The sequence below is a fragment of the Neofelis nebulosa genome, chromosome 4 (genome assembly GCF_028018385.1).
Source record: "Neofelis nebulosa isolate mNeoNeb1 chromosome 4, mNeoNeb1.pri, whole genome shotgun sequence".
Classification (NCBI taxonomy): domain Eukaryota; kingdom Metazoa; phylum Chordata; class Mammalia; order Carnivora; family Felidae; genus Neofelis; species Neofelis nebulosa.
Genome location: NC_080785.1, coordinates 152569367 through 152594284, shown reverse-complemented (window position 1 = coordinate 152594284; position 24918 = coordinate 152569367). Strand labels below are relative to the sequence as shown.

General features: G+C 45.8%; 2 protein-coding genes across 2 annotated transcripts; both read left to right on the top strand.

The window, feature by feature from the left end:
- Positions 1 to 3517: 3517 nt before the first annotated feature.
- CAMP (cathelicidin antimicrobial peptide) lies at positions 3518 to 5703 on the top strand. Its single transcript, XM_058727129.1, has 4 exons — positions 3518 to 3746; positions 4621 to 4728; positions 4866 to 4937; positions 5505 to 5703. Exons 1-4 carry the CDS (start codon positions 3549 to 3551, stop codon positions 5640 to 5642), a joined length of 516 nt encoding a protein of 171 aa, XP_058583112.1. The 5' UTR covers positions 3518 to 3548; the 3' UTR covers positions 5643 to 5703.
- Positions 5704 to 10672: 4969 nt separating this feature from the next.
- ZNF589 (zinc finger protein 589) lies at positions 10673 to 24918 on the top strand. Its single transcript, XM_058723576.1, is given in 3 exon segments — positions 10673 to 10705; positions 11241 to 11340; positions 23547 to 24918. Coding segments are annotated over 3 exon segments (864 nt in total). The 3' UTR covers positions 24278 to 24918.

Genomic DNA, 24918 nt, shown 5'->3' with positions numbered 1-24918 from the left:
GGAGGACACATGCTTTGATTGGACACTTCCTGCTCCCCTTCCCCTTGCAACCACCACCGGGGAAAGACAGATGGGCCCTGGGAGCTGACATCTAGGCAATATCTGGGTCTCCCCCTGGACAGAGCCTCCACCTCCCTGGACACCATGCCCCAGGACCCTCTTGGGAGGGTCCCCAAGGAAACAAGGGCAGATTTGCTAGAAATTACCTATCACCACCCCATGCTGTGTATTTTTTTGTTTTTGTTTTTTTTTAATTAAAATTTTTTTTATGTTTATTCATTTTTGAAAGACAGAGAGAGACAGAGTACAAGCAGAGGTGGGGTGGAGAGGGGTGGGGGACACAGAATCTGAAGCAGGATCCGGGCTCTGAGCTGTCAGCACAGAGCCCGACGCGGGGCTCCAACTCACGAACCACGAGATTATGACCTGAGCCAAAGTCGGATGCTCAACCAACTGAGCCACCCAGGCGCCCCTAGTCTTTTGGGTTTTTTTGACAAATGTTTTCTGAACCTGGCTCAGGACCTGCTGGCTGCTGGACTCCTTTGAGCGCAGAGCCCGGTGCTGAGTCCTGAGAGGAGACTCAAAGAAGAAATGGGCCTGTCCCCTGGGGAACCTGTGGGCTGAAGGGAATAGAGAGTCTTGTCCTCTGTCTGTGGGACAAACTTGTCACATTTGCAAAGCCCGTGCCTGGGAGGAGGTATAGCCTCACCACAGGGAGGCTGGACAGAAGGGATGACTTGGGGAGTCCCAGTCTGAGGGGGCAGCTCAGGACTTCATGACTATCCTGGGAACTAGCCTGAGACTAAAGGTAAGGGTGGTGGGTTGCCTCCCACCCTGGTATTGGGTGTGGGGTGCATTGTAGAGGATGCCGACTGGGGGTGATATTGGGACAGACCTCCTGGGGAGGCTGACTCTGAGTGGAAATGTGACAGGAGCCTGGGGCAGTGGGCGGTGTTGTTGGCAAAGAGGGCACAGCTCCCAGACTTGCATGTGTGCATGTATCTGTTGGGGGACAGTTGAACTAGAGTCATTGCAGAGCAAGGAGACTTGACCCTGACCTCACTCACAGAAGTGCCCTGGGAGCACAGGACTTGACAGTAAACATGCACTTTTGCACCCACTGTCACGTGTGTCCCCATGCGGGCAGTGCAGGGCATGTAATCCCCATCCTAAAGACGTGGCCCAGGAAAACAAAGTAACTTGCTCAAAGTCACACAGCTAGGAAATGATGCCAGGTCTCCTGGCAGTACAGTCCTTCAGGTGAGAGAAAGGCGCACAATGGGAATTGTGGAGTCTGGGCAGAACTGCTATAAAGGCCCTGATGTGAAGCCCTGCTTGACCAAGAGGCCAGTGGGGCAATAGCTGGACTGTGAAACTAGGTTGCACAGAGGCCCGTTTCTCCTTCCTTTTCCCAAGGCTGAGTGTGCAACCAGCAGCATTCATCCAGGCTGCCACCTTCCGAGGTGCCCCACCCAAGTCCCCAAGAGTCCTACGGACCAACTGGAGCCAAGAGCCACCCCAGGCCTCACAGCCTCATGGCTGTTCCACAGGAGAGCTGGGACTAGCGTTTGCCTCATGGCCTCTGGACCCATCCATCTCTTTGGCTAATCACTTCTCCCAGCTATGCTTTCTCCACACCCGTCCCCCTCCCAGAATGGGCCACCCCAGCCTGGTGTCTCAACCAGAGCACTGGACAGGGAGTCATTTGGGGTCAATTCAGAGGAGACTTCCTGGAGGAAGCAAAGAGGAGGAGGTTGCTGTGTCTGGTGGGAGGTCAGGGAAGTCTTCACAAGGTGAAGAGTGTGCCAAGCATCAGGTGCAGAGGTAGAGAAAGAGAAGGAGGCTCAGAGGGGTCTGAGCAGTTGGAGTCTATATGGCTTCCTGGTGCCTGGGATGTGCAGGAATGATCACACTTCAGAGGAGAGAAGATGATGGTAGGAACCAGAACAGGGGTATGTGTGTCGGGGGAGATCAGAAGGGAGTGTCCCCAGGAGAAGGAGCAGGTGGGGCACTCCCCAAGCTTTCATCTCAAGGTTCATGCAGTGGCACCGAGCAAAACAGCAGACCAGGTGGCCCTGGGGACAACCAGGGGTGTTCATGGGAGTCTTGAATTCAGAGATGCAGACAAGGTCTGTCTGTGACAACTGGTGCCCTGAGAGGGGTGTCTCCAGGGAGGTGTGAGGGCTGGAAACAGAAGCATCCCAGGATACAACTCTGCAAGCCCTCATGTTAAGAGGAGGGGCTTTGGAGGAGACTGAGAAGGAGCACCAAGGAGGTGGGAGGGAAACCAGGAGAGTGGCATCAGGGGACAATGGAGCAAGGGTCATTAGTGCCTGCATAGATAAAGCTAAGGCTTGAGAGTAACCACCGCATCCAGCGAGGTCTGGTCAGCTTGCAGTGGCCCTGAGTGTGAGCGAGAGTGAAGAAGTGGGTCAGTGAGGGAATGACCTTTTCCCAGGCTCAGGTGGTGAGGAGCCAGGGCAACAGGCCACATCTGATGGTGGCTGGGGCCATTTTTAGACTGAGAAACGCAGCAGAAAAGAACCCAGGAAAAGGAGACAGACAGAGCTGAGCGCCTGAACTGGTGAGGGCTGGGTCCAGAGAATAGGATGTTGTGGCCTTGAAGGTCTCCCTTAGGACTGACTGGGTGGACCACCTCACACTAGCCAGAGTGGCTAAAATTAACAACTCAGGAAATAGCTGATGTTGGCAAGGATGTGGAGAAAGCGGAACCCTCTTGTACTGTTGGTGGGAATGCACCAGTGGAGCAGCCACTCTGGAAAACAGTGTGGAGGTTCCTCAAAAAATTGAAGATTGAATTACCCTACAACCCAGCAATAGCACTACTAGGAATTTATCCAAATGATAAATTTGGACATATTTATATATCTCAGCAGTGAGAATGAAATCTTGCCATTTGCAACCACATGGATGGAACTGGAGGGTATTATGCTAAGTGAAATACGTCAGTCAGAGAAAGACAGATACCATATGTTTTCACTCATATGTGGAAGTTGAGAAACTTAACAGAAGACCATGGGGGAAGGGAAAGGACTGACTGGGTGGGTCAGGCTCTAGATGAGGGGTGGTTACTATTATTCATTCATCAAACATTAGCTGAGTGCCTACTGAGTGCTAGGCAGTGCCTAGAGCTGGAGATTGAATGGTGAATACACTATATTACCCTGATTCCTGAGGAGGCCATCTGGGGAGAAGGATGTAGGTGCCTGTCTTCCTTTCTCTTCTGGAGGACTCAACTCTCTTGAGCAACCCTGGCAATGACCTGCCTCTGTGGGTCCCAGGAGAGGCCAAGACATTGTCAGGGAGATGGAGAAACTATTTCTTCAGTTGCACATAAGGTGGACTTTGCCCACTGCCCAGCAAGCCCTGTGAGGCAACAGCAGTAGGTGTGAGGCAAGCCTGAGCCCACATCCGGGCAGGCGGCTGTGATGGGCGGGTCAGGAAGGCTCCTGGTTGGATCTTTGCATCAGGCCCAGGCTGGGCATAAAGGAGGGACTTGCAGGTGGGGAGGAAGCCTACTGGGGACCATGGAGACCCAGAGGGACAGCCCTTCCTTGGGGCGGTGGTCACTGTTGCTACTGCTGTTGGGCCTGGTTATCACTCCGGCCACCCCCCAGACCCTTAGCTACGAGGAAGCTGTGCTCCGTGCTGTGGATGGCTTCAACCAGCGGTCCTCAGAGAAGAATCTCTACCGTCTCCTTCAGCAGGACTCACAGCCCGAGGGAGTGAGTCGAGGAGAGGATGGAGGGGAGGGAGGTTCTGCTCTAGCCAGTCTTGGCCATACTGTCCCTCCCATTGTTAACATTTTGTTCATGTCAGGAACCCCCCTCCCTTAAGTGTGATCGTACCTCTTTCAGGAGACCTTCCCAGAGCTGTTACCCCCATCAGCGCGAGTACTTCTTGTCTTAGAATCTCTGCTTCTTGCCTTAGAATCTCTATTATGTTGGGGCACCTGGGTGGCTCTGTCGGTTAAGCATCCAACTTTGGCTGAAGTCATGATCTCATAGTTCGTGGGTTCGAGCCCCGCATCAGGCTCTGTGCTGACAGCTCAGAGCCTGGAGCCTGCCTCAGATTCTGGGTATTCCACTCACTCTGCCCCTCTCCTGCTCATGCTCTGTCTCTCTGTCTCTCAAAAATAAACATTTAAAAAATTAAAAAAAAAAAAAGTATCTCTACTGTGTGAAGAGGTGCCCCCCACCCTTACTCTCTCCCATTCAGGCTTCTGGAAGTTCCAGGGACAAAAGTGGGGTTACTGGCCCTGGGATGTGACTTCCCTGGAATGGCTCTGCTCAGCCTTGAGATTCCAGTGGCAATGTTTTGTCCCCAGGAGGCCCCTGCTTTCCCTTGGCTCCCTAAGGGGGAGGTGCTATTCATTAGAGCTTTCCTGAGGTCCTCTCCTGCTCTCTCAGCTTGGTGAGGGCAGGAATGGGCTTTGTCATCCTCACCTCCGTACCTTGCACAGAGCCAGTGTCAGGCACATAGCAGGGGCTGTTGTAAGGCTACCCTCTTCGCTGGGTGGCTCGGGATGGGGCAGGGAGACAGATTAGTGAAGGCAACCATGAGCCTGAGTCTGGTCTTCCTGCTTGCTTCCCTGACCAGGACGGGGATCCAAACACCCCGAAGCCTGTGAGTTTCAAAGTGAAGGAGACTGTGTGCCCCAAGACGACACAGAGGCCACTGGAGCAGTGTGATTTCAAGGACGATGGGGTGAGGCTGGGGGCTCTGGCAGAAGCCCCCAAATGAGCTGAACAAGAGGCCTCCTGGGAATATTTCCAGGCACTGGGGTGAGGCTGGGAGGTTATGGCATAGGGGTTCCAATTTGACCTGGAGCCTCCTCTTCTCAGCTGGTGAAGCAGTGTGAAGGGACAGTCATCCTGGACCAGAACAGGGGCTACTTTGACATCAACTGTGATGCGGTGAGTGGCTCCCTGTAGGTTGCAGGGGTTGATGGGGTGGTGGTACATAGAACATCCTATGGGCCAATTAACCACTGTCCCATCCAGGGCACAGAAAGCCCCTCCTAGCCTGGGCTTCTTCCTCAACCTGGGCCTCATCTCCAGGACCTCACAGGCTCTGTGATCCCTTAGTACAGGCTCTCAAAGTGTGGCCGTGAGAACTCGGTAATTTATTAGCAATGCAACTTCTCAGGCCCCATGCAGATCTGCAGGATCAGATTCTGGGGTGGGGCCCAGCAATATGTAGTTTAACAAACTCCAGGGGATTCTGACTCCTGATAAAGCTTGAGAACCACTTAGAGTAATACGCTTTCAGCTGTGACACCCTGGGAAGCCCCTTGCTATCTCTGGGCTTCAGTTTCCTCATCTGTTTGTGGGTGTGGCGATTCAATCAACTACATACTCCAAAGGTTACAGCCAGAGGATGAACTGGGATGGCCCAAGAAGGGGGGTGTCTAGGAGGGGAGGGGTCTTGTCTTGACCCTGGGTCCAGCCCCCACAAAGAAACTGCTTCCTTCTGATGCACAGATTCTACAAGTCAGGAAATTGGGCCAGCTGGGTGAGCTCATCCAACAAGGTGGGCAGAAGATTGGTGAGAAGATTCAGAAAATTGGCGAGAGAATCCGTGACTTTTTTAGCAATCTTCGCCCCAGGCAAGAGGCCTAAGGGTCTGCTTTTCCCTGGCTCAGGCTTCTGGACCCTGCAAAATAAATTTTTGTGAAAGCAACTTCCTCAAGTCTTCAATTGTACTTTTCTGTCTCCTCCCACTTACCATGACTTGAATCCTGAATTCCGGGAGGACGTGTGTGTGTGTGTGTGTGTGTGTGTGTGTGTGTCCATGCAAAACACAAAGGTGGAGCAGCTATTTCACCCAGAAGGGCACGGGGTGAGGTGGCAGGTCCAGGAAAAGTGGCTCCATTCTCAGGGTCCTTCTCCCATGCCCATCACATGCTTCCCACCAGCCTCGTTGAACACCCAGTGTGACTTAAGGAGATCTACCCTGTGTGCAGTGGTAGTGTGGATGTGCAGAGCTGTTCCTACTCCTATGGAGGTGAAAGCCACTTTGTTAAACACAGAGACACAGGTCAGTCTCATGGCTGGCTGGGTTCTAAGGCCAGCCTGCTGGTACATTTCCCATCAAGTTCCAGTTCCCTTCCAACATCTTAACTCTGGAAAAGCCCACCACTTCTGGCATCTCCTCTGGCATGGGAAAACTCACTGTTTCTTTAGCTGGGCAGCAGATTTAAGTTGTGGGCTTGTGTTTAGCGATCAAATAGCACCAACATTTTGTACCATTCAAAGCAAGAGTCTTGCTCAGGGGGCTGAAGAGCTCTGGCTAGGAGAGACAAGCAGGGTGACACACTCTGTTGCATTGGGTGTTTCAGACAACGTCCGTGTCTTGCCCACTTGCCATTCTGTAGCTGACCCGAAGCACCTGCGGCTCTTTGCTAAGGGCAGCCTGGAAGTACTTGGGAGTAGGCATTCCAGGGAGCAGCCTCAACCAACGATTGGTGGGAGTGGTGGAAACATATTTTCTCTTCCTCACTCCGTGGGTGGGCCCACTCCAAGATGTGTTACACATCTCCCAGGTCCCCAGCTGGTTGTGCCCCTGCAATGACCTGTTCATGAACACCCCCTGTTCTGTCTTCTCTTCCTGCCCCGTCTCACTTCCTTACACTCCCGCTGCTGCTCTCTGTGTTTGTCTCCCAAATAAACTACTTCCACTTGCATCCTTGTCTTAGATCTGCTTCCGGGCCAACCTAAAATAAGACACAGACATCCAGCTCTGAGAGCAACAGGAGGCAGGATATCACATAGCATTTACTGTGTTATCTGTCATGCTTGCTTCTTCTTGGTGCACAAGTCATACTAAGGTTTTCTGCTTTCAGTGGCTCCCACCTTCCACAGTGTGACCATATCAAGTGGGCTCCACTGGACTTTCCCTTCTGTGACAGCTGCTATTCATAAATTACTGAATTCCCTGTACCAGTTGTGGGCCATTGTTCTTATCACCCTGGAAGCCAAAGTTAATTGTCTCAGTGACGGGACATGGACTACTCTGATTACAAGGATCTGAAAAGGCTCTTGCTTTAGGAAATGGGTTTTCTGCTTCTACCAAAGGTGTCCATCTTTGTGTGCATTATTTAGTTTTTAAAATTTTCTCAATATTTTATTTAAAAACTAGTTAAACAGGGGCACCTCGCTGGGTCAAGTGGTAGAGCATGTGACTCTTGATCTCAGAGTTGAGTTCAAGCCCCACATTGGGTGTAGAGCTCACTAAAAAAAAAAAAAAAAAAAAAAAAAGATATATATATATGTATAATATATATAGTAAATATAAAATATGAAAAATATATAGTAAAATAAAATAAAAAATTAAAGTAATTAAACATACAGAACGATTGAAATAATTGTATAGTGAACATGTACTCATCTGTTAGAATCTACAATCACTATTTTACTTTAATTACTTTTGTAGTTGCTTTAGAGTCAATCCTCTGGCAGTTCCTTGGATGGTCTTTGCTCCTTGTGGCTTGTTTTGGGGTAAAAGCAGAGAACAGGAGCCGCACTTTGAACCTGGTCCTTTTGGGGGAGGATGGCCCCCACAGATGTTTGCGATGAGAGAAACTACCCAAAAGAGACAAGATCAGAACATCTGGTGACTTTGACCTGTGCTGGTCACTGAGGCTGGGGGCTCCTGCCTCCAGAACGCATAGTAGGCACTCAAGAAATGGCAGTCCCTCCCTTCCCTGGAGGGGAGAGGTTTGGCTGATGGGTAACCTGTGTTTTCTGGTGATTCCAAGGACAACTTGGGTGACCCCAGACTGGAATGTCCTTAAACACGAGGCAGAGGAAACGTGTTGTCTAGCTGTGGTCTCATGGTGAAAATCACTGATAGGAGCTCAGTGTCTGGGGCCACATTCCCTGGAGCAGCCTCAGAACACACAGCAGGTGAGGGTCAAAAACTGGTGCCTCGTGACCAGCCAGAGGCCTCCCGTGAGCAGAGATGAGGGGGGTCCAGCTGGTCAGCATCTGCTCACCTGGGCCTCAAAGTCATTGTGTTGCTCCAGAGATAAGCAAGACTCTCTATTTGTGATCTCATTGTCAGTTTGGGGATTTTTGCTTGTTTTTGTTTTTAAAGCTCTTGATTGGTATAAGGGCCTCTGAGCAACGAAATGGATCAGTAGTGTGGGTACTGAAATGTTTCCTTGGGTCTATATTATCCTCTTGCTGCTTGTAGACGTATTGTTTGTCACCGTAACGTCCCTGTAATAAGAGCTTCAGCCTCAGACCACGTGGGCTCATGGCTTTTATGAGATGAGGGTGACTGAGCCGAGCTCCGTGGGGCAGGGGGGCATTTCCCCCTTTTCCACGTTGCAGCCGGTCAGCCTGATGGTTTTCGTGACCACCAATGGTCTTCCACATTCACAAAGGCCTTTGTGTGGCATTTGAAAGACACCGAGCGCCTGTTTCTAGTTTGGCCAGATCCTGTTTCCAGGGATGAGGACATGTACATCAGTGTGGTTCTGAGGGGATCTGCGGTCTGGTTATAGTACGTCACCCTGCGGCTGTTCTGGGGCCCACGGGCAGGTCTGGCTAACCACCTCAGGAGCCTGGGGTACTGCATCCTTGACCTGGGGCAGAAAACCGAGCCTGTGGGATCCAGAAGAAAAACCTGAGCTGAAAAAGCACCCCAAGCAAGCTGTTGGTCTGCAGGGGGATAGGCCAGGAGGAGAATCCCTGTAGGAGGAACGGGGTGGGCTGGACAGCTGAACCAGATGTGGTGGTTTCACGAGGAGCCAGAAGGAATTTCCTCAAGCTGAACCTGCAGCCCCTTGGGCTTCTTCCAGGGCCGTCTGCAACCTTGGTCAAGAGCAGGGAGGGGGCACTTGGAAGCCTCAACCAAAGTTAGCCACTGGGAACGTCTGCTCTTCTCCTCCCCTCCCTCCTCCTTGAGGAAGGTAAAGGGTAACCTCCCCACACTGCACACGGGGAAAAAAGCCCAAACAAACAAACAAAAAAACCAGGAAAAAGTAAAAAACCACAAACGCCACACACAAGGTAGGAAAAGGTCAAATAACTTCCCCAGGACAGACAGATTTGCTAAAATTGCCTGAAAAGAGTTTGGTGAGCTAAACATAGCACAGTATCACCAACTGGGGAATGATCTTTATCGCATAATCCGTTGCACGTTAGGGAATGGAAATTTCACATTGACTAGTCCGATTCCAAAATCTGAATAAGGTCCAAATTGGCAAGCCTCCGCTACAATTGGTAAAAGAGAAGACGGTTTTCTTGCCCAGCGCCAAGCCCCAGCCTCAGAGCCACCCTGGGTCTTGTTTGCCCTTCCTGTCTGCTAGCATGGCCCCACCCCCGAGCCCGTGTGCACCCGGGATGTTCCACTTTTCATCCAAACACGGCTGTGCTCAGGCCCATCCATACTTCCCCTCTACCCTGGGAGTGTTCTGGTTGACGGTTCCAGATCAAAGTCCCAGGGATGCAGAGAGGAGAGGGCCTTGTGTGGGCTGGGTGAGTCGGGGAGGTGGCTGTAACGGCTGTGGCTATCCTTGACCAGATAGAGTGAAGGAGGCTTCTGGATAAGGCTGCCTCAGGCCAGAGCTGTGGGGCACACTTTCTCCCATGGACACGCTTAATCCAGCCAGTCCCTAAATTACATTATTCCCTTTCTTCTTGGGATAATAATGCTGTAATATTTCCACAATAATGATGGTATAATGTCTGTAATTACAGCATGATTTTGAATCTGATTTCTTTACCTAATGGGTAATCACATCAGAACACAAGAAAATGCTGAATTTGTTTGTTTTAATGAACGTAGTGTGAAATACTCAGCTCTATCTACAAAGGAAATCCTGTTAAACTGCCTAGGGGTAGTGATTTCTAAGCCTCCTTCCCTGTACCTGAGAGGCGGTGTGTTGGATAGACACAGGACCCCTCATTTACATTTTGATGATGAGGAAATGAGGACTCCAAAGTGAGGAAGTGGTGGGTTTTGGATTTTCCATCAGTTCTTTTGGGTTGCAAATTCAGTGTCTTCAACCACAATATTATATTGCTTCTAAATTACTTAATATGAGATAACCCTAGAGGACCAAGGGTCACTAAAAAACATGGAAAGCATAAGGGAAATATAAGTCCTCCACACTCACGCCCCGCACCTGGCTGACTACTCCTGGATCTAAGACCTCTAGGGGCCTCTCCATCAGGCAGCACAAGGAGCAGTAGGTGCCTGCCACCTCCTGAGGGCCCAGCAGAGGGCAGAACCTGGTCACAGCCAGAAGGAGAATTTGTGGCCCTGAGCACGTGGGGGTCATGGCCCTGATCACCTGGTGCCACAGATCCATCTCTTGAGGTCACAGCTCTGATCACATGGGCTCTGGTTATGTGAGGTCACGGTCCTGACCATGGTCCTGACCCATCAAGTGGGGTCAGAGGGCCACAGCCCTGAGAAAGGGGCATTAAAATCTCTCCCATCCTTTAATATATAACAAAACCGTTCAGACTGTGGTCAGAGCAATAATTTCCCTTTGCTGTCTCCTTCCTCCCCCCTTCCCTTTTTCCTTCCATAGTTTTTAACAGGAAGAATGGCAATCAGTTTGCAAACCCCACAAATTGACTATTCCATCCATCTAACTCACTGACTATCTATACCTATGACATGCTATCTTGGCGTCATGCCCTGCACGTGGGATAACAGCCCTGAGTACGTGGGGCCAATACCACATGAAATTGGGTCTCCACATAGGATAGGGGGTCACGGCCACAAAGGCGTTCAGTCCAGACCCCAGTGAAATTGGGTCTCCTGGGGAAGAACACAGGGTTAAGCCCTGAGGACTATAGGGGTGACTGCTCTGCACAAGGATGTGGGGTCAGGGGGCTCAGCACATGGGCTGCACGCCCTGATCACGGGGTCATGGCTCCAGCATGCGGGGTCACAACACTTTCTCCTGAGGCACTGTTCTGACCTCTTGTGGTCACAGTCATGGTTATGTGGGGCACAGTTCCCATTACTTGGGGTCATTGGTCTGATCATGTGGTGTCACCATCTTGATCACATGAGGTCACGGCACTGTTCACCTGTGGTCACGGCTCCCAGTCACATTTAGGAGCTAGAGGCGGGAGTCACTGCAGGAGGAGGTCTGCTTCCGAACTACGAACTACGCTTCCCAGGAGGCTGCTCGCTGTACCGTGAAGCACTTCCGGCAGAATCCCCTCCTCTTTCTGACTCCCCTGTTGGCCCAGAGATCCTTCTTCGACGTGCTGTCGCCCCCGCCTCGCCTTCAAGTCAGTCCAGGCTCTGAGATGGGCCCTACGGCATTGCTCCGGGGTTCAGCGGACCACGGTGAGTCGGCCGGCCAGGCGGGGTTCTGCCTGGCGAAGGGACAGGGCGAGAGGAGGGTGACCACCTACCTTCTCCCGCTCTCGGACCTCAGGCACCCAGCTGGTGTCAGCATCATCCGATGCCGAGGCTGTCCCTCAGGAAGTGCAGTAGCTTCGGGCTGCGCACTGTGGGCGGTGCCCAGGACACCTTCTCTGTAGCTGGACGGGGTTTCCTTCCTCTGGAGTCCCGCACACTGTCCATGGTGCTAAAAGCCTCTGCCCCAAATCTCCCAGCCTGCCCCTCGCTGCGGGGTGGGAGACCATCTGCGATCTCCGCTGTTGCAGCCACTGGCCACAAGTGAATGTGGACCACTTGTTGTGGCGAGTGCTACTGAGGAAGTACATTTTTAAATTTACTTTCCATTAATTTGTAACGAAATACTGAAGAAGTAAAAAATATTTTCCCACCAAACACATATTTACTTACTTAATTAAAAATTTTTAATTCCAGTATAGTTAACAGTGTTATATTAGTTTCAGGTGTACAATATAGTGATTCAGCACTTCCATACATCACCCAGTGCTCATCAGGACAAGTGCACCCCTTAATCCCTATCACGCATTCCCCACTTACCTCCCCTCTGATAACCATCAGGTTGTTTTCTATAGTTGAATCTGTTTCTTGGTTTGTCTATTTTTTCCCCATTGCTCATTTGTTTTGTTTCTTAAATTCCACATATGAGTCAAATCATATTATATTTGTCGTTCTCTAACTGATGTATTTTGCCTAGCATTGTACTCTCTAGCTCCATCCATGGCATTGCAAATGGCATGATTTCATTTTTTTTTTTTTTATGGCTGAATCACATTCCGTTGTCTATATACACCACATCTTTTTTATCCATTCATCTATAGATGGACACTTGGGCTGCTTCCATAATTTGGCTATTGTAAATAATGTTGTTATAAACATAAGGGCACATGTATGCCTTTGAATTAGCGTTTTTGTATTTTTTGGGTAAATACCTAGTAGTGTGATTACTGGATCATAGAGTAGTTTCTATTTTTAACTTTTTGAGGAAGCTTCATGCTATTTCCCACAGTGGCTGCACCAATTTGCATTCCCACCAGCAGTGCGGGAGGGTTCCTTTTTCTCCATATCCTTGCCAACACTTGTTTCTTGTGTTTTTGATTTTAGCTGTTCTGATGGGTGTGAGGTGATATCTCATTGTAATTTTGATTTGAATTTCCCTGATTATAAGTGATGTTGAAAATCTTTTCATGTTCCTGTTGGCCATCCAGGTGTCTTTTTAAAAAAAATTTACTTCTCAATTTTTTGAGAGAGGAAATATAGCTTAAAATGCAAAAAAACAAAAACAAAAAAACAATTGTATCATAGAAGGTGCCAATTTTTGAGAGAGGAAATATAGCTTAAAATGCAAAAACAAATTTATTTCTAAGATTATATATTTTTTTAAGGCTTATTTATTTTTGAGAGAGAGTGTGTGAGTGAGGGAGGGACAGAGAGACAAGGAGAAAGAGAATCCCAAGCAGGCTCTGCGCTCTCAGCGGAGGGGGAGACCAACCTATGGGTCTCAAACCCAACCGTTCCCCCCGCCCGGCCCCAGATCAAGAGTTACACGCTCCACCCAATGAGCCAGCCAGGCCCCCCTGGAGGTCTTCTTTGGAGAAATGTCTGTTCATGTCTTCTGCCCCACCAGTTTGTTTATTTATTTATTTATTTATTTATTTATTTGGTGAGACTACATTTCCCTTTAACCTTTGAAAATTTAAGGTCATAATTGAGATGTGCTGTGTCAAGTACACACCTAATTTAGAAGAGATGATTGGAAAAAGGAATATAAACTACTGATAAGCTTTCAATATTGATTTTGTGTTGAAGTGACAATATTTTTAAATGAAAATTTACTTTTAGTCTTTTAAAGTTTATTTATTTATTTTGAGACACAGAGAGCACAAGTGAGGGAGGAGCACAAACCATGAGATCATGACCTGAACTGAAACCAAGAGTCAGACACTTAACTGAGCCACCCAGGTGCCCTGATTTTAATGGTTTTAGAAGCCATTTTACATTTGCAATTTAAAAAATTTGTTTTAATTGGCATCAGCCTAATGTTTTATTTATTTTTGATAGAGACAGACGGAGCACAAGTTGGGGAGGGGCAGAGAGAGAAGGAGACACAGAATCTGAAGCAGGCTCCAGGCTCCAAGCTGTCAGCACAAAGCCTGAACTCACAAACTGTGAGATCATGACCTGCGCTGAAGCCGGAAGCTCAACCGACTGAGCCACCCAGGCACCCCACATTTGCAATTTTAATAGATACTGAGTTGCTCAGTAGATAGTAGTTTGCTCCTACCAATTATTAAAGGGGGATTGTTTACTCACTGACTTGAGATGCCATATTTGCCATATATTATAATTAGATCATTCTCCCTTCTACATATCCACCTATCCATCCATCCATTCATTCATCAATCCATGTATCTATCCATCATCCATACATCCTTCTGTTCTTCTTCCTCTACAATCTGTTTTGTAGATATGGTCAACCTGTGATTGACTTGTAGCATGAGTAAGGGGGAAATTCTTAGTTGCTTTTAGCTACTTAGATCTTGGGATATCATTTGTTACTACATCATAACCTAGTGTATTTTGCTTAATAATGATCCTTTTCTCCATGTCACTCTGAAAAAGTCTAGCTTCTTCAGTGTGAATTCTAGATGTCTGGTTACTTTGCTTTTTCATTCAGTTGTTGGTTGGGTAGGCATTTATTGAGGCAGTGGTTAAATGAAACTGCTCTGAAACCCAAGACTTGGATTCTAGGCTTGGCTCTGCCACTTGGGAATGACATGATCTTTTTATGTTTATTTATTTTTGAGAGAGAGAGATAGAGAGTGTGAGCAGGGGAGGGGCAGAGAGATAGAGACACACACACAGATCTGAAGGAGGCTCCAGGCTCCGAGCAGTCAGCACAGAGTACGATACAGGGCTCGAACTCAAAAACGGTGAGATCGTGACCTGAGCCGAAGTCTGATGCTCAACCAACTGAGCCACCCAAGTGGCCCAGGAATATGATCTTATGAGCCAGTTCTCAGTTCTCTCTTTTGTGAGATGGAGGTAATAGCAGCTCTGACATCATGGCTTTGTTGTGAAGATTAATGAAACAGTAGGCTTAGCACAGTGCCTGCCTGGCATGTACTACCTCTCAATCAATGCTCGCTACACTACTGGTAGTTCTGGAAGGAGAAGAGCTGTGTAGGTTGTGTTACAGTAACAATGGCCCTCAAATCTCAACAGTAATCTAACAACAGCAATCTAACCCTAATCTTAATTAACTCTCAGTGGGTTAGCTTGGCTACAGTACTTATAACATGGAGAAGATGAAGAGGTGAAACCACATAGTGGCTCTTAAAGTTGTTGTTTAGAAGAAAGACATGCCATTTCCACTCACATTTCACTGGGAGGCAAGTCACATGGCTACCTTCAATAACCTGATTTCTGATAGGAAGGCCATGTACCAGGCCTTAGAGAAAATTAGGGTGTGAATCAGCAAGTCCTTTGCAGCAGCTCTGGGGTGTTGGAAGATAAGCTGAAGTCCAAGTTGGAACGGGCCCATAGGGGCTACAAGCTGATTGGAGTTAAGAGGCTCCAACCCAACAACGAATGACCAGCTGTTAAATTGAAAGGTGTGTTGTGTTGGCAGTGAAATTTGGAATCAAAGAAATATGAAAGCAGACCTGGAGACACGTTGCTCCCTTTTCTGACTATTGCCCCTGACCTGAATGCCAAAAGTCAAATTGCTTCAGTAATGGCAAAGACCTTGGGGAAAGCAGATCAGAATCCAGAGCAAATAACTTTGGATGTAACAAACAAGAGCAGTCTAAGACAGGGCTTGGCAGACTTTTCTATAAAGGGTCAGATGGTAAATGTTTTATTTAGCCTTTGTGAGCCACATGGTTTTTGTTGAAATCACTCAACTCTGCCATTGTGTGAAAGCAGCTGATAGGTAAACAAATGGATATTTCTGTGTTCCAATAAAACTTTATTTATGGACATTGAAATATGAATTTCTGTCTTTTTAAAAAATGTTTATTTATTTATTTTTGAGAGAGAGAATCAGAGAGACAGAGCGTGCGTGCACACGTGTGTGGGCACGAGTGGGAGAGGGGCAGAGAGAAAGGGAGAGAGAGAATCCCACGCAGGCTCCACATTGTCAGTGCAGAGCCTGCCATGGGCTCGATCTCATGAACTGTGAGATCATGAACTGAGCCGAAATCAAGAGCCAGATGCTCAACCGACCAAGCCACCCAGGCACCCCTGAGAAGTCTGTTTTAATAAGGGTTCACAAATGTTCATTCTAGACCTAGCCTCAGCAACCCCCCCTTTTCCTCTATAGTCTGAGTTGCCTTCATTCCTTCTCTAATCTTCATTATCCCTAATGCCAGTGTGAGCCCTGCCTCTGTGCTGCCTTCCTTGCTTTTACTTGTCTTCTATTCTTTTTTTGAATTTCATCCATTATGAGTTGTCAAATTCATATTTCTGAACTCTTTTTTGATGTGTTTTATTGTTGATTCAAAAATAGTTTTTTCCAATGAAATTCTAAGTGTTCCAGGGCAAAGAGTGTGTTTTGTGGATTAGTTGTGCCTCTCATATGTTTTAATACCAAGCCAAGTATAGAGTAATGCTCAACCCTGAAAACCCTCAGATCCATTTCTTATGTAGCTAGATTCTTCAGGACCACCAGTTTCGTTCTCCTTGTGAATATTGATGGTGATGTGATGAATGTGAATTTATAGGTTGATTTAGGGGACCAGTGAAATTCAAGGATGTGGCTGTGATTTTCACTGAGGCAGAGTGGAAGAAACTGACCTGGAGCAGAGGAACCTGTATAAAGAAGTGATGCTGGAGAATTTCAGGAATCTAGTTGGGTGGCAACCTATTCTCTTCCATCCTTTTTCCATTCATATATTTATTTACCATTTACACTGTGCCAGCCAATGTTCTAAGAACACATCATTGAATAAAGTAATAAGGCATTTCTTTTGTCACGATGCCTACATTCTAGTGTAGGAGACTAACAAATATAATAAATGGTATATACAGATAAATTATAAGCTAGGTAAAATATAAGATCTACACGGCTAATAATATGTATAATATGTATAAATTAAGTACAGCAGAATAATAAGGGGGATCCAGAGTGCCAGGGTGTGGAGGCAGCTGGGTGAATTATTAAATTGGGTGATCAGGATAGTCTTCTATAAGGGGATATGTTTGAACAGAGGCTTGAAGGAGGTAAAAAAGTTAGATATGTGAATGTGATGGAAAACTGTTCCAGGTAGGGGAGCACCCAGCGCTAAAACCCCAAGAAAGGAGCATGCCTTGCTGTTTTAAGGAAAAGCAAGGAGGCCAGTGTGATTGGAGCACAGAGAGCCAGGAGGAAAGGACAGTGTTTAAGAGATGACGTCTGGGGGCGCCTGGGTGGCGCAGTCGGTTAAGCGTCCGACTTCAGCCAGGTCACGATCTCGCGGTCCGTGAGTTCGAGCCCCGCGTCAGGCTCTGGGCTGATGGCTCAGAGCCTGGAGCCTGTTTCGGATTCTGTGTCTCCCTCTCTCTCTGCCCCTCCCCCGTTCATGCTCTGTCTCTCTCTGTCCCAAAAATAAATAAAAAACGTTGAAAAAAAAATTAAAAAAAAAAAAAAGAGATGACGTCTGTGTCCTAGAAGTTCAAGTTTAAAGTGTAACTGAATCCATCAGTTTTGTGTTTCATAAATTATTTGAGTATCATAAATCATATTTTTGCTCACTTACTTAAAACCTAAAACATTATTTGTTTAGGTTGGCAAGTACAAAATTATCCAGGATATTCCTGAGTTCTTAAGAGTTACATTTTCAGAGTTGCATACAAATTTCTGTCAGGAGATTTTTCAGGATTTTTCTTCATTTGACATAGCTAAGAATATGGTAGTTCTTGTCTGTTTTATTTTTCAACTGCTTGGATCTGTTTTGAGCTCTTTTCATCTAATCTGAATTGGCCCCATTTTACTCCATTTGGCTTTTGACCTGGTTTCTCTGTCTCTTTCAATGTAGATTCATCCATTTAATTTTGCTTTCAACTGCCAATCTGATTCGGTCTTGTTTTTATCTTGTTCCACCAGGTCTTCTTAGTCTCTATGCTGATACATTTTGTTGATTCTGAGGACTCTGTTAACATTGTCTTAAAATAGCCTGATTCAATTTAATCTTTGCACTGAAACATTTCAGGCTTTAAACTATTTTGCTACCCTTGATTCATCCTTTCCTTTCTCTTCATATCTTTTTTCCTCTCATTGCTGAATTTTTTTAAAGCAAATTGCATATAATGTGACGTACCACTCCTAAATATATCAGTGTACCTCTAATAAATAAAGACATTTTGATTTACAAAACCACAGTATCATTATCACATGCCACAAAATTATCAGTAGCACCTTCCATATCATCTAATACCTAGCCCATGTTCAGATTTACCTGAGCATCTCGAAAAAGTCTTTTTGCAGATTTGAATCAGGATCCGGACAAGATCCACCCATTTCATTTTTTTTTTTTCTCCTAATGTCTCTTAAATCTGTATCAATTCTTCCTCCCTATCCTGGTTTTTCCCCACAGGCCCTGGATCTGTATGTAATGCTCTTAATCTAGAATATAAATCGGTTTTAGATAATGTCAAAAAGTAATTTTTTCATGGATTATAAATCGAGGGAAAATACTTTCCAGATTTACCAAGAGGTGTTCACCAATATGAAAAAAATCCCATCACCAATGACAGTGCTGACTGTAGTGTTTAAGTCACCATCTATTCAGCATACCTGTGTCTATCACCAATAAAATATGCACGTGTTTATCATCATTAAGGCACATTTGTGTCTTTCGGCATTTGTACCTGTCATGTCCACAATGATCTGTCTATAGCTATAAGCATGTGATTGCTTTGTTATGTCCCCTGATGTAGTCCTGACAAGAAATTAATATTGAAATGCCTAAAGTTTTATTGTAAATTACTTTTTAAAATCCTCTTTTACATTTTGGATACAGCATTACATTCTTTTAAAAATGTTCTTTGTATAGGTATATTTCATTAAATATAAATTTCATTTCAAGATAGTAAATGAGATGTTAGAATACATAGACTATTGAAAGGAGGCTTTGGGGGCACCTGGTTGGCTCAGTCAGTGGAGCGTGCAACTCTTGATCTCGGGGTTATGAGTTTAAGGCCCATGTTAGGTGTTAAAGAATTACTTAAAAATAAAATCTTTATGGGCACCTGCGTGTCTAAGCCAGTTGAGCATCCGTCTCTTGGTTTAGGCTCAGGTCATGATACCAGGATTATGGGATCAAGCACCAAGTGGGGCTCTGTGCTGAGCATGAAGCCTGCTTAAGATATTCTCTCTCTCTCTCTCTCTCTCTCTCTCTCTCTCCCCCCTTCTTCCCTCTTCCCTGCTTACTCTCTGTCTCTCTCTTTAAAATAAAATAAAATAAAATAAAATAAAATAAAATAAAATAAAATATTTTTTTAAAGAATTCATTTTATGGGCACCTGGATGGCTCCGTCAGTTAAGCATCTGACTCGTGATTTCGGCTCAGGTCATGACCTCATGGTTCATGGGTTCAAGTCCCTCATCAGGAACTGTACTGACAGTAAAGAGTATGCTTGGGATTCTCTCTCTCTTTCTGTTCCCACCCCTCCCACTTGTGCTCTCTCTCCGTTCCTCAAAATAAATAAAGAAACTTAAAATAAAAATTTTAAAGGGGAGCCTGGGTGGCTCAGTTGGTTAATGATCTCCCAGTTTGTGAGTTCATGATCTCCCTCACTCAGTTCATGATCTCCCAGTTTGTGAGTTCAAGCCCTGTGTCAGACTTTGTGCTGACAGCTCAGAGCCTGGAGCCTGCTTCTGATTCTGTGTCTCCTCTTCTCTCTCTGCCCGTCCCCTACTCACACTCTGTCTCTCTCAAAAATAAGTAAACATTAAAAAAAAATAGAAAGAAATAGATAAAAATTTTAAAGAATTCATTTTTTTTAAAGTTTATTTATTTATTTTGAGAGAGAAAGAGTGAGCAGAGCCTGTGTGGGGGAGGGGCAGAGAGAGGGAGACACAGAATCTGAAGCAGGCTCCACCCTGTCATTGCAAAGCCCGTGCAAAGCTCCTGAGTTCATGATCTGAGCCAAAATCAAAAGTCGGATACTTAACCAATTGAGCCACCCAGGCGCCCCCAAAATAAAATCTTTTTTTAAAAAATAGGAGACTTAGGTTTTGACAGTGTTGACAACCTCTTATCTGTCTTCTGCCTAACCTTTTAGTTCTTTCTTAATTAACTCTGCTGTTACCACTTATTCATTCAAAAATATTTATTAACTCTTAAATGTTAGGCCCAGGTCCAGGTTCTTGGAAAATACCAGCAATATGTCAGGGAGAAAGGTATTCCAGACATGGGAACCAGCCAGTGCAGGGCTTTAGGAGGAGAGGTCAGTGTGGCTCCAATGGAGCGAATGAAGGGTGGAGAATAGATGGAGTCAGGCCATAGGTCACCAGGGAATGTGGAACCTGGCAGGTGCCTCTGAGGAGCTTGGCTTTTACTCTAAACATTATGTACTTCCTATTTTATTTATTTATTTATTTATTTATTTATTTATTTATTTGAGAATGTAAGTGAGCAAGGGGCAGAGAGAGAGGGAGAGAGAGAAGTGGGGCTCATCTGAAGTGGAGCTCGTGGTTTTGTTTATTTATTTATTTATTTATTTATTTATTTATTTATTTATACCCAAAGCAAGGCTCGTGCTCACCCGATGTGGGACTTGAACTCCTGAACCATGAGATCATGACCTGAGTGGAAGTCAGATGCTTAACGACTGAGCCACCCAGGTGCCCTGGCCTTTTTATTTTTTAAAGTGAACAATCCTATTTATTAGGAATGTTGAACGAAGAAGGAAGAAAGAGAAGTGGCTTTAGGCACCCCCTCCTACCCCTACTTCTATTCCTGATCTCAGGGCAGAGCTCTCTGGGCTCCAGGGAATACTACCTTTTGGATGGATGAGGGTCCTGGTAGGACTGGGTTCAGTAGCCCCTCTGGAGCAGCATGACCTAGCCACCCCTCATTTTGTCCTGAGAGAGTCAGTGCAGTGGGCTGGGTGTCTGTGAATCTCCTGCTCAGGATGTCTGCGTGGCAGCTTTGCAGCCCTAGACAGCTCCCAGATTTAGTCTACAGGCCAGATTTGGTTAGCTTTCCCCCCACAAGACTGCAGCTGTGTCAGGGGCTTAATTCTCATTGGCTTCTTTTCTCTTCTTCAAAGACCTAGTCAAACCAACAAGAGTGTCATTTTTTTGCTTAGAAGATTTTCTTTTCCTTTAAGGACAGATTTAGTAGGATATAAACCTTTGTATGCTAAGTAGTCAGAGTTATCTGTGGTTTGTTTACGAGGACATCCTGAACCCTGTTTTGTCTCTTCTTCCTCTGTGACTGTGGATAAGTTACTTAACTCCTCTAAACCTGTTTCCCTATCTATTAAATGATAATAGGATTAAATTTGATTTTCATGAAGAGCACTGTACAGTGAAATACTGGGCCTATTGCAAGTGCTATTTATTATGGTGAATAATAATGGTAATAATAACAACTCTTACAACCCAAATGTCAGGTCATAAAACAAAGAAGCTTACTGAAAAAAAAATTCTGAATTTATTTAATTGTCAGCTAAAGATGTAAACCAGTAAATGGGAATGCAAGCTGGTGCAGCCACTCTGGAAAACAGTATGGAGATTCCTCAAAAAACTAAAAATAGAACTACCCTATGACCCAGCAATTGCACTACTAGGCATTTATCCACAGGATACAGGTGTGCTGTTTCGAAGGGACATATGCACCCCCATGTTTATAGCAGCACCATCAACAATAGCCAAAGTAGGGAAAGAGCCCAGATGTCCATCAATGGATGAATGGATAAAGAAGACGTGGGGTACACACACACACACACACACACACACACACACACACACACACAATGGAGTATTACTCGGCAATCAAAAAGAATGAAATCTTGCCATTTGCAACTATGTGGATGGAACTGGAGGGTATTATGCTAAGCGAAATTAGTCAGAGAAAGACAAACATCATATGACTTCACTCAAATCAGAAAGGACTTTAAGAGACAAAACAGATGAACATAAGGGAAGGGAAACAAAAATAATATAAAAACAGGGAGGGGGACAAAATAGAAGAGACTCGTAAATATGGAGAACAAGCTGAGGGTTACGGAAGGGGTTGTTGGGGGGGGGATGGGCTAAATGGGGAAGGGGCAGTAAGGAATCTACTCCTAAAATCATTGTTGCACTATATGCTAACTAAATTGGATGTAAATTTAAAAAAATAAAATTAAAAAAAAATCTACAGTCAGCCATTTAAAAAAAGATGTAAACCAGTAAAATAAACAAACACCTTTTACTGAATAGTTTGCAGAGAAATATCAGTGATGTTAAAGGACTGTAAAGGCAGTTTTATGGCATTTGTGCTAATAAAAGCTAAAAAGTTAGCATTCTGAATAGGATGGAATGAATCTGTGGGTCTGTACATATTTGATTAAAGCAATCCTCTTACTAATCAGGAAAGAGTCTTCAGTTAGGGTCAGTAAAGGGTCTGGTCTCCTGTGATTACCAAGAGTCCATGTTTTATCATCTTCAGCTGATCAGAAACAATTGCGATCCAGTTTTGATATTTCTTAGGTTAGTGCCGCCAAATGGTAAACATTTTGGTACGTGCTGATTTGTGGAAAGCAGAGCAGAGCAGATCTTGAACTAATTGAGGGGGTGGGAGGGCAAGAGCCAACATCACTTAAGTCCGTTTTGCCTGCCTGTTTTTCTGCTGCTGAACTTCCACTTCCTGGCACAAGCTGATTCGTACTAGTCCTCTAACAAATATCTGTGAATGTATGGGGAAACTCAGATGTAGTTTTCACATATGCTCTTTAACAACCGTTCCATATTGCCTTCTGCATTGGAGGACATCCAGACTGAGTGATTCCTACGTCAACTATTCTTTCTTCCCGTAAGAAAAGTCACAAAGGACATTCCCATAGAGATCACAAAGATTGTTCTCTCTTGATGCTAACAAATGGTTGTAGCTATATGTGTCAGTGTAGCTGGCTATGGCCTAAAAGATAATTTTAGTGTAACTGCAGATACTTACAGAGCAGAAGATTCCCCTGATGTGTACTTGGAGTATTCCTTGTTGGGATAATGTGAACAATAGGTTCTGCTGTGGTGGGTTTTTTTTGTTTTTGTTTTTTTTTTTTGCATTCTAGTAAAAGATGTGATATGTAAAATTTGAATGTAGTGCATAATCTGAATCTAATTATGGAAAAACATCAGGAATGCTCTTCATGTATTCTAGAACATGAGAGTGTTCTCTAAAAATAGGGGAAGGAAACTAAAGAAACATAATAACTACTTATAATACCTGATCCTAGACTGGATCCTGTACTTCAGGCAAAGTGTTATAAAGGACATTATTGGTTCAAATGACAGGATTGGAATATATATGGGAGTTAGATACAGTTATAACATAAATGTCAAATCTATTGAAGTTGATAACCATATTGCAGTTATGAAAGAATCTCCCTACTTATTTTTAAATTTAAAAAAAATTTAATGTTTATTTATTTTTGAAAGAGACACAGTACAAGTGGGAGAGGGGCAGAGAGAGAGGGAGACACAGAATCTGAACCAGGCTCCAGGCTCTGAGCTGTCAGCACAGAGCCCAATGTGGGGCTCGAACCCACAAACTGTGAGATCATGACCTGAGCTGAAGGCAGATGCTTAAGTGACTGAGCCACCCAGATACCCCGAGAATATCCCTACTTTTATGAGATCCACACCAAAGTATTTAGGGATAAAGAGCCATGATGTATGCTGTATACTCTCAAATGGTTCACAGAAAACATATACATACATATGCATGTACACACACATACATATAACATATACATGTTAACAATAGGTAATTTGGGTAGAGGGTGCTTAGATGTTTTCTTTGTATTGTTCTTAATCTTGCAATTATTCTGTACATTTGAAATTGTATCCAAATAAAAAGTTTAAAGAAGGTGAATGGAAACGTAGGTCCTGTAAAGCACATCTCGGGGAGACAGACATGAGTCATTGTGAACAATTAACGGGCTAGATCTTAACTGTAAGACAAGGAAGAAGAACCCAGTGAACTTTTCCTGTGAATACTCTGGGAACTTCCTTTCTTCAGCAGAATCAAATCCAGAAGTCCGTCCCTGGCCCTCCTGCCCTCTGGCCTTTGGCGAGCAGCAATTTCTTAGTCAACATGAGCTGCGCAGTCGTCCTATTCCAGATTTGCACTCAGTAAATCCACTCCGACCAGGAGATTCCTGCCCAGAGTATCAGCAGCGGCGGCAACAGCATTCTGATGAAAACCACCGGGGGGCCGAAGCAGACAATCAAGCAAGGGGAGATTCTAAACCCTTGTCTGGGAGTATAACTGAGAGGGGGACTCCCCTAGTTCACCCCAGCTCCCAGGCAGGCAATTGAGTGTTGGAGGTACAACTCAGGCCAGCCCCTAGGGCATGCTCTGGGAAAGCGCACAAGGTTCTTGAGAGGGTAGAAACCTGAGGATTTGGAGCAGTGGAGTTTGGAGAGCGTGGACTAGATTTCAGCCGGAAGACAAACCTACTCAGACACAAGGCAGTCACAGGGGAAACACGCGTGTGCAGGGAGTGTGGGCGAGGCTTCGGTGGGAAGTCACATTTCATCAGACATGAGAGGACACACACAGGGGAAAAGCCTCATGGGTGCGGGGAGTGTGGGCAAGCTTTTAGCCGCAAGTCACACCTCATCAGACACCAGAGAACACACACAAGGGAGAACGTGTGCACAGTGTGTAGGTGAGGCATTCCGGAAAAATCAGACCTCATGAAGCACCAGAGGATTCACACAGGAGATAAGCCTTATGTGTGCAGGAACTGTGGCTGTGGCTTTAGGGTGAAATCATACCTCATCACCCACCGGAAGACGCATTCTGGGGAGAAGCCTTATGTGTGTGTGTGAGCTTTTAGCCACAAGACAGTCCTCAGCACACAGCAGGGGACACACACAGGAGAGGAGCCTTACAAGTGCATGGTGTGTGGGCGAGGCTTTAGCCACAAGTCTACTCTCAGCACACATCAAAGGACACACTCAGGGGAAAGGCCTTAGGTGTGCAAGGAGCAAGGGTGTGACCTAGCAACAAGTTATCCATCAGACACACCAGAGGACACACACAGGGGAGAAGTCTTGATTGTAAGGGAATGTGGGCTAGGAGTTAGCTGGATATCACTCCTCATTACACAGCAGAGGACATGCTCAGGGAGAAATCTTATGTACAGGGAGTGAGGGTATAGTGTTAGCCGGAGGTGGCCTCTTAAGAAACACTGAGACTCAGGAGCCTGGGTGGTTTAGTGGGTTAAACACCTGGCTCTTGATTTCAGCTCAGGTCATGATCTCTCAGTTCATGAGATTGAGCCCCGCGTCAGGCTCTGTGCCGACAGTTT